This window comes from Chaetodon auriga, chromosome 13 (assembly GCF_051107435.1).
Source record: "Chaetodon auriga isolate fChaAug3 chromosome 13, fChaAug3.hap1, whole genome shotgun sequence".
In the NCBI taxonomy this organism is placed as follows: domain Eukaryota; kingdom Metazoa; phylum Chordata; class Actinopteri; order Chaetodontiformes; family Chaetodontidae; genus Chaetodon; species Chaetodon auriga.
This window is the reverse complement of record NC_135086.1, coordinates 6,115,231-6,128,723: the sequence shown is the minus strand read 5'-3', so window position 1 is coordinate 6,128,723 and position 13,493 is coordinate 6,115,231. Positions and strand designations below refer to the sequence as shown.

The 13,493-nt window shown below is 48.2% G+C and overlaps 1 protein-coding gene across 1 annotated transcript; it reads right to left on the bottom strand.

Moving 5' to 3' along the window:
* Positions 1-118: 118 nt before the first annotated feature.
* On the bottom strand, positions 119-13,467 carry mcm3ap (minichromosome maintenance complex component 3 associated protein). The gene is made up of 28 exons (XM_076747593.1): positions 11,607-13,467; positions 10,950-11,197; positions 10,519-10,600; positions 10,134-10,287; positions 9,787-9,977; positions 9,554-9,693; positions 9,032-9,229; positions 8,646-8,914; positions 8,315-8,477; positions 7,509-7,666; positions 7,083-7,306; positions 6,673-6,932; positions 6,317-6,417; positions 6,025-6,156; positions 5,648-5,761; positions 5,302-5,454; positions 4,993-5,190; positions 4,727-4,795; positions 4,515-4,649; positions 4,234-4,387; positions 3,583-3,847; positions 3,363-3,460; positions 2,435-2,825; positions 1,958-2,248; positions 1,733-1,862; positions 1,379-1,564; positions 1,071-1,221; positions 119-752 (listed from the first exon to the last, which is right to left on the bottom strand). The coding sequence occupies exons 1-28, from the start codon at positions 13,123-13,125 to the stop codon at positions 585-587; spliced, it is 6,342 nt and encodes a 2,113-aa protein (XP_076603708.1). The 5' UTR covers positions 13,126-13,467; the 3' UTR covers positions 119-584.
* Between the last annotated feature and the right edge of the window lie 26 nt (positions 13,468-13,493).

Genomic DNA, 13,493 nt, shown 5'->3' with positions numbered 1-13,493 from the left:
CCTGCCATGAAGTCCTCCAATCAGAGCGCTTCTATGACAAACACGACACATGCTCGTGTTTTGATCACGGTGATAGTCTCTGACCCCGTTATACTACAGAATGACAACTGAGCTAAATGAAGTTTATGTAAAAAACACTTTTATTCGGCATTTAGCTGTTTAGTAATTTGATTTTATAACTCAACAGCACAAAAATACATTCAAACAACACAGACGCCACTGTATTTGTTCCATGGCACACACACACACACGCACACACACACACACACACACACACACACACACACACACACACACACTCAAGTTATAGATGCAAAGTCAATGGTGGAAATTAAACCAAGAGTAAAAATCTTGATTTTCTTTTCCTATTATATAAACCCACAAACTGTTTCAGTCAGTAAAATCTGACCTCAACAGACTCAAAGATGAAGGTCACAGCAGTATGAGCTCAACATGCCACAGATTTCCATGAGCTCAGTATATAAATCCGAGCAGTCTCTCGCTGTAGATTTGTTTGTCCTCAGTCTTCAAGCATTTGAAAAGCTGCAGAGTCAGTTACTCAAAGATATCCCTCCACCAGTTCATCAGTCGTCGACGATGCTCAGCAGACCACTCAGCTTCAGTCTGCAGGCCATTTCCTCCTCTTGGCTCGCCAGAATCTGACGCTCCAGTTCCTTCAGTCGCCATGACATAGACAAAGGCGTGGTTTTAGGCCCGTCTGCTTTGTCCGACAGATCATCAGACTCTGGCTCCTGGAAGGTCGAATCAATGAAAATGCATCATTATGGCAATTCATGATAGCAACATTCACAGAATATGTTGATGGTCATTTACAGCCACACATAAGAATTCACAACTTCTTTGTTTGATAACTACAAATAATGGACACTATTGTAAAGCTTGAAGCTTAATACAACTGCCAATACCATATACCTAATAGCTTCAAGTGTAAAGCTGTGTAGGTTCAACCAAACCTGCAGCCTCCACTGTTTCTACCGGACGGCTGTTTGAAAAAGGACACAGCTTGTCCCAGCATCACTGAGCGAGATGAGGGGAATACCTCGTCGTACCTGTGTGAGAGCGGCATCTCGAGTCTTGGCTGTGGGTGCTTGCTTTATTGTCGTGGGCATGGACAGCAAAGTGGAGGACGGAATGAAAAGCGGTGTGGACAAGTGGTCCACAGGGTCGCCATCCAGCCACCTCTGAAGCTGCTCCATGCTCCTGTAGACAGTACACACATGCTGTAGATTATTTCATGTAAGAAAAGGACCTCAAAACTGGCAGTGAGCTACATCTGAGCAACATCACAAATACATGATTTAAACAGTTTGTCGATGAACACTGTAACTGAAGGCTAGTTTAAAAAGCGTAGCTGCACCTCTTGCTTTCGGCCTTCTCCTCCTCTAAGCTCTGCAGGACTTTGTGGGCCAGGAGCTCCTGTGCTGTGGGGGTGTGTGTGATGTCCAGCGGGGCTGTCGGGGCCTCGAGGGGCTCTACCAGACTGTGGAACAACCTCTGTCTGAGGGCCAGGCCGGTGGGCGTGGCAAAGGCAGCTGCACTCGGCCTGAGGGTGGAGGAGGATGGAGGGGGGAGACACGGAGAGGAAATGGAAAAAGGAGAGAGCAGAGGAGGAGCGCTGTGATTGTGTGGCTGCAGGAATCACGATGATGCAACTTGGATTCGCTGAAATGTTCTCAGAAAATTTGTAGTTTTTCCTTTTTCTTCTTCTTACCCTTCCTTCTCTTGCTGCTTCTCCCTGTGGGTTTCCTTGATCGCCTGGGTCCACTCCTCAGGTGGCTGGAAGCCCTTCAGCGACTCTGTGTGGAAGTAGACCAGGATCTCCCCGTCCTCCGTCACTGCATCTTTAACGACACAACCAAAAAAAGGACACATGGTAATGCAAGTCATACGTCGGCTCATGTGGAAAATGTGCAACCTTCCTGCAGAGCATCTTCACCTTCACAGACAGGTGGTCCAGGGATCTGCCAGTCCTTCAGCTTGTGGTCTATGCAAATCACCAGCACGTCGTCCCACGGGATCCGACTGAAGGCTGGACATGCGCTCTCGTCTATGTCCCCCCAGCTGCTGGCAGTTAGCGTGGATCTGGGGGTCCGGGTGCGGTGACCCTTCAGCCTGACCCTTTCCAGAAGATTCTCCAGGCGTGACATTAAGAGAGGCTGACTGCGGCGTGAGACTGGGATCTGGGCGGCGTACCGAAAGATGGAGGAGCAGATCTCAGACCAGGAGTCTGGAGAGAGGAGATGATAAGGAAGACGATGAGGGAGACAGAAGGATAACACAGGGAGTGTTAGTCTCTTGTTCACATCTTTGTGTTTCTTTTGTACTAAAGAGGGTTTTCCCACAGTCAGAGGGTCATCAATGAAAACTCTGCAGTGATAAACACTGTGCACAAAATGACACCTCAGTCACTGACCTGTGGCACATAGCTGCTCCCACTGTGGCAGCTGCAGGCTGAGGATGGCTTTGCGGAGCCACGCCAGGTGATGGACAGAGTTCCAGCCCAGATGAGGGACAAAGTCACGGGTATCGGACAGGCAGAACTCGCCTGGAGGCCACGAGAGCCTACTGAGCTCCTGGGATGACACTTTGTCAGCGATGTGAGCCAGGACGCCGTTGTACAGCTGGATGATAGGCGCAGGCTCCTCGGGTGGAAGGTGTGCAGCAGCCCGCTCCTGGCGGTGGGCGTAAACTCTGGGAGTGAACTCACGGCTCAAACTGGCCTCTACGAGCTGCACCAGGGTCTGGCAGGAGAGTGGGAAGGCTGGTGGAGAATGGGCCAGAAGCCAGCTCATAGCCTGGCTTAGCTGGAGACACACAACAGGACAGATGGCAGAGAAGTTAATGAGTTTCAAAGCTATTCAACAATTGATGTCAGTGATTCTGAACCTCTGTGGCGTATGAACGCTCACCATGAAAGAGGGTCCACTCGCCCAGTCACAGTTAGCAACTAGTGGAGCATTTAGCAGCTAAAGGAAAACATATTTCTCTGGGAAGTTGGTAGAGACCAAAAACTGAGCTAAAACTTGAATAGTGGAATGAAGTTCGCGCACTGAGCAGGTGGCGCACTGTAGCTTTTTAGAGCTTTTTCTTGCAAACAGCTGCCTCCTGTGGCTAAAATCAGCGCGATGACAGTGAACCAAAACAGCAAAGTTAAACGAACAGTTAAACAAAGAACTGAAGCTCACAGTAAAGGCGACGCCTTTCACGTCGTTATTAAAAAAAACCCATCTATTATATTCACTTTCAGCTTAACACATCACTATCAAATCTTGACAGTCCTGATGATGAAAGTGAAGGACGTTAAACAGAAAAAAGAAAAAATGGATGTGTATAAGTAGCACCTGTTTGGATCCCTGCAGGTCACTTGTGGTCTCTGGTATGAAGAGGAACGAGTACTCTGATATCAGACCTTCCTTGACCAGTGTTTGCAGCATCAGGGCTGAGGGACCACGAGAGAAACAGACATACAACCTCCATGATCTGCTTCTTATCAGCATCAGTATTACATTCATCTTGGAGTACGTGAAACATTTTCTCGTGATTTTAGCTGTTATTAATTACCTTCTTCGAGTTTCTGTATCTGACCCGTGCCACCGTCTGGCCCTGGCACCAGAATGACCAGAGGCAGGGGGCAGTGCCAGGTGCTGGCCTGCTGCAGCTGTTTGAGCTGAAGCAGGGCCGACAGCAGAGGTACATCCTGCTCGTCCTGCCCGGGCTCGACGGCGGCCACGGCGGGGAGCAGCATGACCAGAGCTCCTGCCCCGTGGAGCTCGCAGCACTCCTCCATTTTGGACAGGCCGTCTTCGGTCAGAGGGCCTCTGGAGGCCTGAGGGACACAAAGCCACACATTACACTGCAATTAATATCTCGATCTACCTACATAACAACAATTAATCAATACCAGCTTGGGTTAATCAGTGTAGATATACAGTGAAGCATATATACTAACTAAGCAGCTAAAACATGACGAGTCATCAGTCTGCACCTTTAGAAAATACATATATTTATGATTTTTAGTTTGATTTTTCTAATCATTGGCCTTATTATGATTTTTATTCTTTTAGCATGCTAGCCTTTTAGCTGATCATGACGAGTCTGACATGCTGCATTTCACTGCACATACCGAATGAGCACTATGAAAAAATAAAAGCTCACTCATGTGCTGTATATTCTCAAACAAGATGAGCCCCGCTGACTGCAGTCTGAGCTTACCTTGACGCTGATGTGGACTTTGTGAATGCGCTGGTCTTTTTCCTGCAGCTTGTTGGTGACACAGAGGGTCTGCAGTATGCCATCATGCTGGTCCTCGCTCTCTTCTGACCACCTGTCACCTCCAAGCTTCACCTCCAGCCAGTCTGACAGGATCCTGCAGACAACAGACAGCACAGGACACAGTCGGTGAATGCTGGGAGCCATCGATGAGACCAAATTCAGTAAAATCTTAGAGGTGATCTGTCAGGGAGCTTCTGTCAGACTGAAGTGCAGCTTCTTACCGGTCTGCCACGCTGGCTACGCTCTCGTGGTCGCTCGGTAAGAGGAGAACAGCTTTCCAGATGATTCGGTCCGGTGGGTTGGGGATGTTTTCCGTCACCAGTGCTGGCAGGTCGAGAGGTGCCCACACTGTCTCACTGAGAGAAAGAAAAGCAGGTGAAAACGCTGCTCCGTGACGTTGACCGCTGACTGCATGCACACGCTCACGACTTACTCGAGCAGCTGCTGATAGAAGTAGTGGACTCTCATCTGGTGGATCACTTCTTGTCTCACTTTCAACAACCTTTACAAAATACAGAACATGTGACTGGAGCAGTAAAGTGACATTTACTTCAAGGTTGACAAAGACAGTCGAGTAAAAAGTGATTTTGCAATAGATGACATGCTGCAAAATGTGCTGAAAACGATGTGACAGCGCCTTGTACAATATGGTTATTAACTATAGTCACCATCCTGTCAGCTGATTGGAGAGGAACATACCTGGTGCTGGAGAGGGCCAAGGTGCCTGCGTTCCCCAGGTTGACCAGACCACGGGCCAGATCTGCGATGGAGGGCTGTGCGGGAGCGCTGGGAGCCAGAGCCTTCAGTTTGAATCGAGGGTCCACACAGCAAGGAGCTGCAGGGAAACCTCTCATCTGTCTCTTCAGCTGCCGACGCACTGCCACCACATCACGCCACCTGGTGGTTCACACCGGAAAAGTTGGAAAAGGATATTCAAAGTACATTCTGCCATGATTAGAACAGCGTTTAACACCACATGATGGTTTCCAGATTTTCTCACATTCTTACCGTTTGATGTACTTGTGGATGCGCTGTAGCTCAGCTTCAAGGATGTCTTCAACCAACAGAGCGATGTCTGCATTCAAAGTCTCCTCAACGAGGCTTGAGCACACCTGCTCAGTGCATTTAGCCACACGGTCTGCTTTCTCATTCACCGCCTGCCTGAAGAAGGAATGAAAAAAGTCTCAATTTAAATTCGGTGAAACTCATTTGTGGATATAGGTGAGCCACTCGAAGGCATTAAACTTCATGATATTCCTCTTTGGCTCCAGCATTTCATTATCATTTTAAACAGACTTGTTAATGAGCATAAAATCAGACCAGATTTGATTTTGGTTGAGTTTCAAAGCCTTACTGGATCTCAGAGGCAGCGGTCTCCTTGATGGTCTCATCTAAAACTTCGTGGATGATCTCTGTGCAGAGAGCGAAGCTGAACTGAACCAGGAAGGCTTCGTGCTCCTGCCTCCTCCTGCCAGCGCCAGACAGGGAGAAAGAAATGAGGGTGAGCTTGATCATTGCTTTAAACTGGAGTGATACCGTGATTATGATGACTGAAACAGGTACAGAAGTTTCTAGGCCACTGTTTTTGCACCTTAACTTTTATTTTACATAATTATTTCCAACAAGATATGCTGGTGTGAAATGAAGTCCCGGTTGTTTTTGTGGAAAATAAAATGTTGATGCCACAGTCTAAAATACAGCGTGCTATCATCAGGCTGTCAGTAGACCCACCTGGCTTCTTCAAGCTTGCGCTTCTCCTCAGCGACGCGCTCCTGTTCCAGCTTGATCTCAGTGGAGGACATCTCCTGCAGCATCTGTCCCATCACCTCAGTCACCAGAGACTCTGCCTGCATGCTGCTCTCCCTGCAGAAACAAAGGCAGAAGTTAGTTACAACAATGAGGGGGGTCAGGCGTCCACTGTTTCTATACACTGTAATGAGTGAATTGAATGATAACTGTAAGGAAGTGAAGTAAAACATGTTTTCAACAATAAAAGTGGGACAGATGGATCACTTGAACTTACGCGAGAGCTGTTGCGGCGTAGCTGGCGCCAGCATCGGCCACCTCCCTCACTGCTGCTTCAACTACCTCCTCAATCACAGAGTCAAGCACAGCAACAACGTCCTGCAGGAGGGGACAGAAACAGCACGGTTACTGCCATGCACAGTAAAAACACAAGGACAGCAAGTTAAGGTTTGCTCCTCATGTACCTCATAAATGTACTTGGATCAGAGCAAACGTACAGTAACTACAGCACACTGCTGTGGCTACAAAATAATTGTGTACTGGAGAACTGCTGGGAAATAACTAGAACATCTGTCGTCAGTCAGAAAGACGTTTACTGTCCTCTGGGACAAAGAGCTGCGACATCTCACCCACCTCATCGCTGTACACCGGCTGAGGTTTGGGTGGTGGTGATGGAGGTCTGACAGGCTGAGGCTGAGAAATCGGCTGGAACAGCTGCTGGGCGTCTGCTGGGAGGGTCGAGCTGCGATAAGAGTCGCTGGGCTCTCCGGCCTCATCTGTGACAGCTGGAGGCAACCCGAACACAGAGGGCAGGTCTGGAGCCTTGACTGGGACGACCTGTGTCGGCAACTCAGCGCTGGCTGGTGCCTTAACCTCCACCTTGATGGCAACAGCTGAGACAACAAAGGAACATTTCAGCCATTAGTGAGTCCCCAAAGCCTGCCAGCAGGTTTCAAACGCAAGTTTTCCTCTGAAAAATCTTCAGAACAACAATCAAACCTCGGCTGCATCAGGCTTTAGCATCAGTGAAATGATGTGAATACCTTTAAACTGACTGGGAGTGGGCTCAGCCAGAGGGCCTTCTCCACGGTACTTGTTCTGGGAGTCAAAGCTGCAGACGGGGATATGCTGCAGAGGGTTAGGGAGGGGGCCACCGTGCACCACCTCTCCGATCAGCACGGTTTTCTTTGAGAGGATGACCTCCGACTTCTTCTGGGACAGAGGCAGGTCAGGCTCCTGATAGGTCGTCCGACTCAGCTCCACCACACTGTGAACAACGTTTTGTGAAACATTTGTTGGACATCTGCATAAAATACTCTAAAGATATAATATTTACAGTACTTTGATCAATACCAGTGACTCAGCGATTGCTCATAGCAATTTAACTCTGAGATACAGTATTGTTTTATGTAATACAGTGGGGCCATGATCAATTATTCAAATCTATCATTCAACTAGCTGACACTCACTCATCGATGACATTGAGGCCATACTGCTGGATGAAGTCAGTCGCCTCTGCAGTGTTGCGGAACATTAACATGCGAACTATGTCCTCAACTGGAAATGCAGTGGATCGTGGACCCACCGTGTGGGCCAAGTTCAGGCACTTCAAGGCCTTCGCTCTGACCTGCAGGGACACACAGGCATACATTTGAAAGAACAGAAATACTGAACACCACAAACTTCTGCGTGGACCTGCTCCATCATGCAGCATTTACACATATTATTAAACCTGCAGTGTGGAACTTTTGTCTCCCCCTTCTGGCAGTAAGAGTAATTACACAAACACTAAGCGCTTTTGACGCCTTTGGCTCCACCAGACTCCTAGTTGCTGTAGTTTACTCTGTGGCTGTGGTTGCTTCCTTCGGCTGTGGCAACGAATCACTGCTAAAACCAGTGAAACCCAGAGATTATGCACTGATGATGCTCAATCAACACTGTGTGAACTCGTTCAGCAAAGTGCTGCAGTGAAGGTTTAAATCTACGACTCTAACACCAGCAGTAACAACAGCTGTATGTGGTACCGATAGGCATGACGTAGCATTAATATATAATAGAGCAGACCCACGTAACACAAGGCACATTTCTTAAAACTGGAAACTCTTCTGTTGGTTGCTATTTATCTCCTCCTCTGTGATTGCTAAAGCTTTGACGTGTGAAAACAAGAAAGGGACAATGGATATTTCCAAATTTCCAAAGTCTAGGAACACATCCAAATTAGGGGAAACACTTGAGAGAAGTCTCATGTTTCTTCATGCAGGAAACAGCTTCTAACCTGGTTGAAGTATCTGTGTAAGAGGCAGCTGGCGAGGTAGGAGGCTCCTTTCACCAGCTTGAAGAAGCGCACAAAGTTGTTGCTGTTGACTGCAGCGAATGCTTGCACGGCAAACTTCACCTCGGGGGACTTGCGCACCTCGTCACGGAACTGCTGCACCTCCCTGCGTGGACATGAAGTGTGAGGATTGGGTTCAAAATGCAGTGAATGGTAACAGACGTCACAGCTGAAGATGTATACAATTGTTTCTTCACAGTGCTAATTTATTGAAAAAGCTAAAGATGCTATCTATCAATCATGTATGTGTGTATGTGAGTCTGAGGGAACTGACCGCAGTATGTCGCCGTCGTTGAGTTTCAGCAGCACGCTGTACTGGCGAAACTCCGCCTCCCGGGAGCAGTAGGTGTGACGCGTGGCCAGGTCCTGGTACATTTCTTTGAGGCTCTGGAGGCACTTTGTCATGTTCTCGTTGTTGATCTTGGCGTCGAAGGCTGAGATGTGCTCCTCGCAGAGATGGTGAGCGCAGTGGATGTGGAAGCGGGTGCACTTCTCAATCAGTGACACCGTGTCTGGGCAGCAGAGGTGCTGCTGGGTGATGTCCTGTCGACGTGACAGAGGAAGGGCTGGGCTTTGAAATCAGCCTGCAGAAAATGTGTCATGCTCCTCACACAGTATCACAGACCTCATCACAGCTCACATTTGAAGAGGGCAGCTCACCTTGCGGATGCCGCGGGTCCTGTTCCAGACAAAGTCGTACCAGTCCCGTGAGTTGTCATGTCCCTGGTCCATGATCTGAGTCACCAGATAGTTCATGGTCATGCTGAGCACAGAAAGGGGGCGCAACTCGTGGGGCAGGGGCTCCTCCTGGTCGGCTGATGAGCGGCTGTACTCCTTGATGGCTGCTGTGTGATCCACCTAGTCCAGGACAGGAGGTGACACTTTCATTTAGTCTGGACAGCAGACGTACCCACAGCGGGACCTTTTCCACAGATGTTTCGATATGCAGATGGACCCAAATAACCAACAAGTACAACTAGACAATCCAAACATTTCTTTCTGTTCTTCTTTACTTTGCATTCCAAACTTAAAGGGGAGTGTAGCAAGTGACTTATGTTGCAAAAGCCTAAAAAAGTGTCTGAAAGACACCGAAGAAGACTGGAGACACGATGTAACATCTCACAGCTGAGAGAAGTTTCTAGTCTTTAGTCTGAATGTCGAGCATAAGCTTTGAATATTTACCATCTCAGTATCTGGGATGACCTCGAATACACTCAGCTGTTTCCGGGTTTCCCTCATGAACCTCTCCTTCTCTGGACACATGTCAGGACATGTCCCCACAAACACCTTGGACAGGTCCAGGTCCGTCCTCTTGGGCCGACCTGTGTGGATACATTAAGCACACAGTTCGATCCTCTGTCATGTTTTTAGCCATGATTATGGCTGCAATAGACTGGTGTGACAGGTGGCTTAACCTTGACGCAGGATCTTGTCTCTCTGCTCCAGGAAGCGGTATTTGTCCTCAGCGGTCTCAGCCACCTGGCCAATGAGGTGGAGGAGGGAGGAGGGCACTGGGCGCTCGAAGCTCTGGGGCTCTGTGCTGCTCTCTTTCTGGGGTTCGGTGTCAAACTGCAGAGATGTGGCCACTGACTTCTTCACCGGAGAGCTGATACATGAAAAGACACATGTTAAGACAGTCCCACAACTTTTCCAGCTATCTTTAGGTTGTCCGATGGTCCTGTTTGACGAGCGTATTGTAACTGAAGTAAAATTGAAAACGCTGTAATAATGACAAACACTTTCATCCAGGTGCAGGTGTTACCTGCGGCTGAGGGTCACCATGCTGCTGACCGTAGGAGCTCTGAGTGAGGGTCTTCTGAGTGGGGAGGAAGCAGCCTTGGACCCTGTGTCCTCCTGCAATTCTCCCTCAGCCTCATCTGTTCCTGCTGCAGGTCTGCTCCCTTTGTCACCTGGACCTGATGCACAAAAAACGTCAACAGCTCAGAATCAGTTTAGTTACTCACTGCAGGAAATAAACTGCTCAGGACTCAATAATTCACTATGTAACAAGTCCTGATTTATAATTATTTTTGCTTTTAAGTCTGTACCTCTACACAGTAATATCAAATATGGCAGAAGTGTGACCGTTGGGTACCGGCACTTATTTCTACATCAACAGAGGTTTTACAGAAATTTGTTGCATTTACTTTGCTTTTTTCTCTGCCACAGGAGAAGGAGTTCGTGTCGATGCATGACTTTGCCTTTCTTCTTTGCCTTTGCTGCTGACGCCTGAAAGAGATAACAGTTAGCAATGATTTCAACTCAGAGTCAATACAGTTGATTTGGCCTGTCTCACAGAGCAGGATTAGTGGGTTAGCAAGCTAACGTTTATGGTTATCCCAGGTGTTACAGATTAAACCTGCAAAGTCTGAGAAAGACAATATGAAGTCCAAACACCTTTTAGTTCAACCAATGCTCCACTCCGGCTATAGAAAACAGAAATAACATAGAAATGAAGTGTGTCTGAAAAAGCAAAGCTAGCTGATGACCAAATTGGTCTTCATTAACTGCCAATTTTGGTCAAGTCGGTGTCTGGTGAACTGCTTTAGTGGGGGTAAGCAGTATAGAGTTAACTCACATGGTCATCAAAGTGTACTATGGCCAGGTTCTTGGCAGGTCGGCAGTAGACCTTACGGACTTTGCCGAAACGACCAAAGTGCTTCTCGATCACGTCCTTCTTGTTGAGGGCTGGAGGCACATTCTTGCACTGGATGGCAGTGGAGTCGATGGGAGACACGCCGCCCAGGCCGTCCGAGCTCTCCCTGCGCAAGTCACGTTTCACAGGGGTTGTGGTTTCAGGCTGTGGGTCTGGGGCTTTTGCTGTGTCTAGAGAGGGATGATGGGTAATAGGCAGACATATGTATGTGAAATCCAGCAGGATGAAGATTTCTGTCTGTGTTTCTGTGCTTCATCAGAAGCACAAACTACTTTGATTTCCCTCACAGAGGTAAAGGCGAACAAAATGCATCTGTACAAATTCTGTGTTTCTCATCAGAGGGTGGAGGCCTTGAAACTAGCTTCATCACTTTAACACTGTTGAGTAATTCTACATGTGAAGAGATTTGGTCTTGAAAAACTATCTCTCATAAACTGGTAAATAAAAAGTTAATTTGACAACTAAGAGTTATTTAAGGGTGGTTTTTATAATGTAAACGTACTTTAAAAGCATAAGAAAGGTTTCAGAATATTCATACACACCCTGGTGCAAACAGTGTGTATGATGAGTACTTCTTACCTGATTCTTCAGCTTTTTCCAGCATGTCCCTGTTCACAGCTTGAGCTGTGGGTGGTGTAGCAGGCAGGCTGTCAGCCTGAGCTTGGACTTCTTCCCTCTCTGTCTCCTCCCATGTCGACGCTTGCTGCTGAGTTTCCTTTGTGGCCTCACGTCTCACTGAGTTAGCGCCATCTCTACGAAGATCACTCAATGCCCTGTTGAATAAGCCTCTTGGTGGGCCACGGGACCTCACTAGGGGCCTCTTTGAGGGATGTCTTGGTGAATCTGCTTCTGCTGGAACATCCTCCTCTGTGGCAGCCTTCTCTGGGCCACTGCTGGAGACAGGTGGATCTTCCTTGCGCTTGGTGCCTTTGCTCAGTCGTGCAAATATATTTGTGTCCCCTAGGACCTCCAGGTTGCTCCCTTTCCCATCATTGCTAGTTTCAGCTTTGACTTTGGAGTCTCCAAAGGCTGAAGGCTGACCAAAACTGCTTCCTCCAAAAAGGGATGTTGCCTGCAGCTGTGGGGGGTTGGCTGAGAAGCTGAAAGACGATGGGGTAGTGGGCTGGGTGGTGGATGCTTGAGTGTTGGAGCTGGAGGGGGCAGCTGGCTGGGAAAAGGTGAACTGCAGAGTGTTGGAGGGGACGCTGCTATTGCTTGTTGTTAGTGGATTGTCTTGAGCAGAGATGGAGGGCGCTGCGGCCGGCTGTGAGAAGCTGAAGCCCAGCGGCCCAGACTTAGCCCCAGTCAACAGAGGAAAACCAGTGGTGGTGGTGGTGCTGCTACTCAGGGCGCTGGTACTCGTTTGGGACCCACTACTGCCAAAAGGTGAACTGGACATTGAAGTCGTTTGAGGATTAGCGGGCTCAGGACTGGCACTGAAGATGGGTTTGAACAGTGCCTCATTGGCCGGCTTGAAACTGAAGCCTCTGCTCTGAGTCACACTCTGAGCTGTGCCAAACACACTGGTGGTGACACTGGTAGATGACGGCTGTCCAAACACAGGCTGTCCAAAACCCAGTTGCTGAGGTTGCCCTAAGGTCGTGGTGGAGCCAGAAGTCATCTGAGAGTTTCCAAACCCAGAGGGTTGTTGGCCAAACCCTGGTGGCTGTTTGCCAAATCCTTGGGGCTGCTGGTTAAATCCTGGAGCCTGTCCAAATGCAGAAGGCTGTCCGAATGCAGGTGTCTGCCCAAAGACTGAACCCTGGTTCGACCCACTGGTTTGTCCAAAAGCTGGTGCGGGACTACTACCAAAGCTACTCATTCCTAAAGATGGCTGTCCAAATGCAGGGGCTTGGCTTACTGTAGGCAGCGAGGGAGGCTGTGTAGACGGCTGTCCAAAGGCAGGGGTCTGTCCAAAGATGGAGTTTCCATGAGGTGAGGGCTGTCCAAACGCTGATGGTTGATAAAATCCCATAGTTTGGGCCTGATTGCTGGAGCTTTGCTGTCCAAATGACTGGAACAAACCAGTCTTCAAAGTGTTGCTTGGGGCTTGGAAAGCTCCACCTTGCGGACTGCCAAACGGATTGGATGGATTCATGGCGCAAATATTAGCGGATGTCTAGTATCCTTGGTTATTTGATGAAGGAACCTTTTCTCATCTACTCTTTTAAACACCCGAAAATCTGTTTTTGGTGTAACACTGTCTCAAATTGAAAAAAAAACCCGGATCATTATGAAGACAGGAGCGAATAAAAATGCACTGCTCGGACGCTAGCATAAGCTAAGACCAACATGTTAAAGTTAGCATCGCGAAGTTTGTCTCAGTGTCCTTAAAGCTGTTGTATTGAAACAGCCAAAAATCTTCACGAAATAGAGCAGAATTATACAACTTTGACACGAAAAAAATCTTACCGCTCACACTTTGTGTCTGCTATGTTGTGTTTCTTTTCTTTTTTTTCCGTTCAG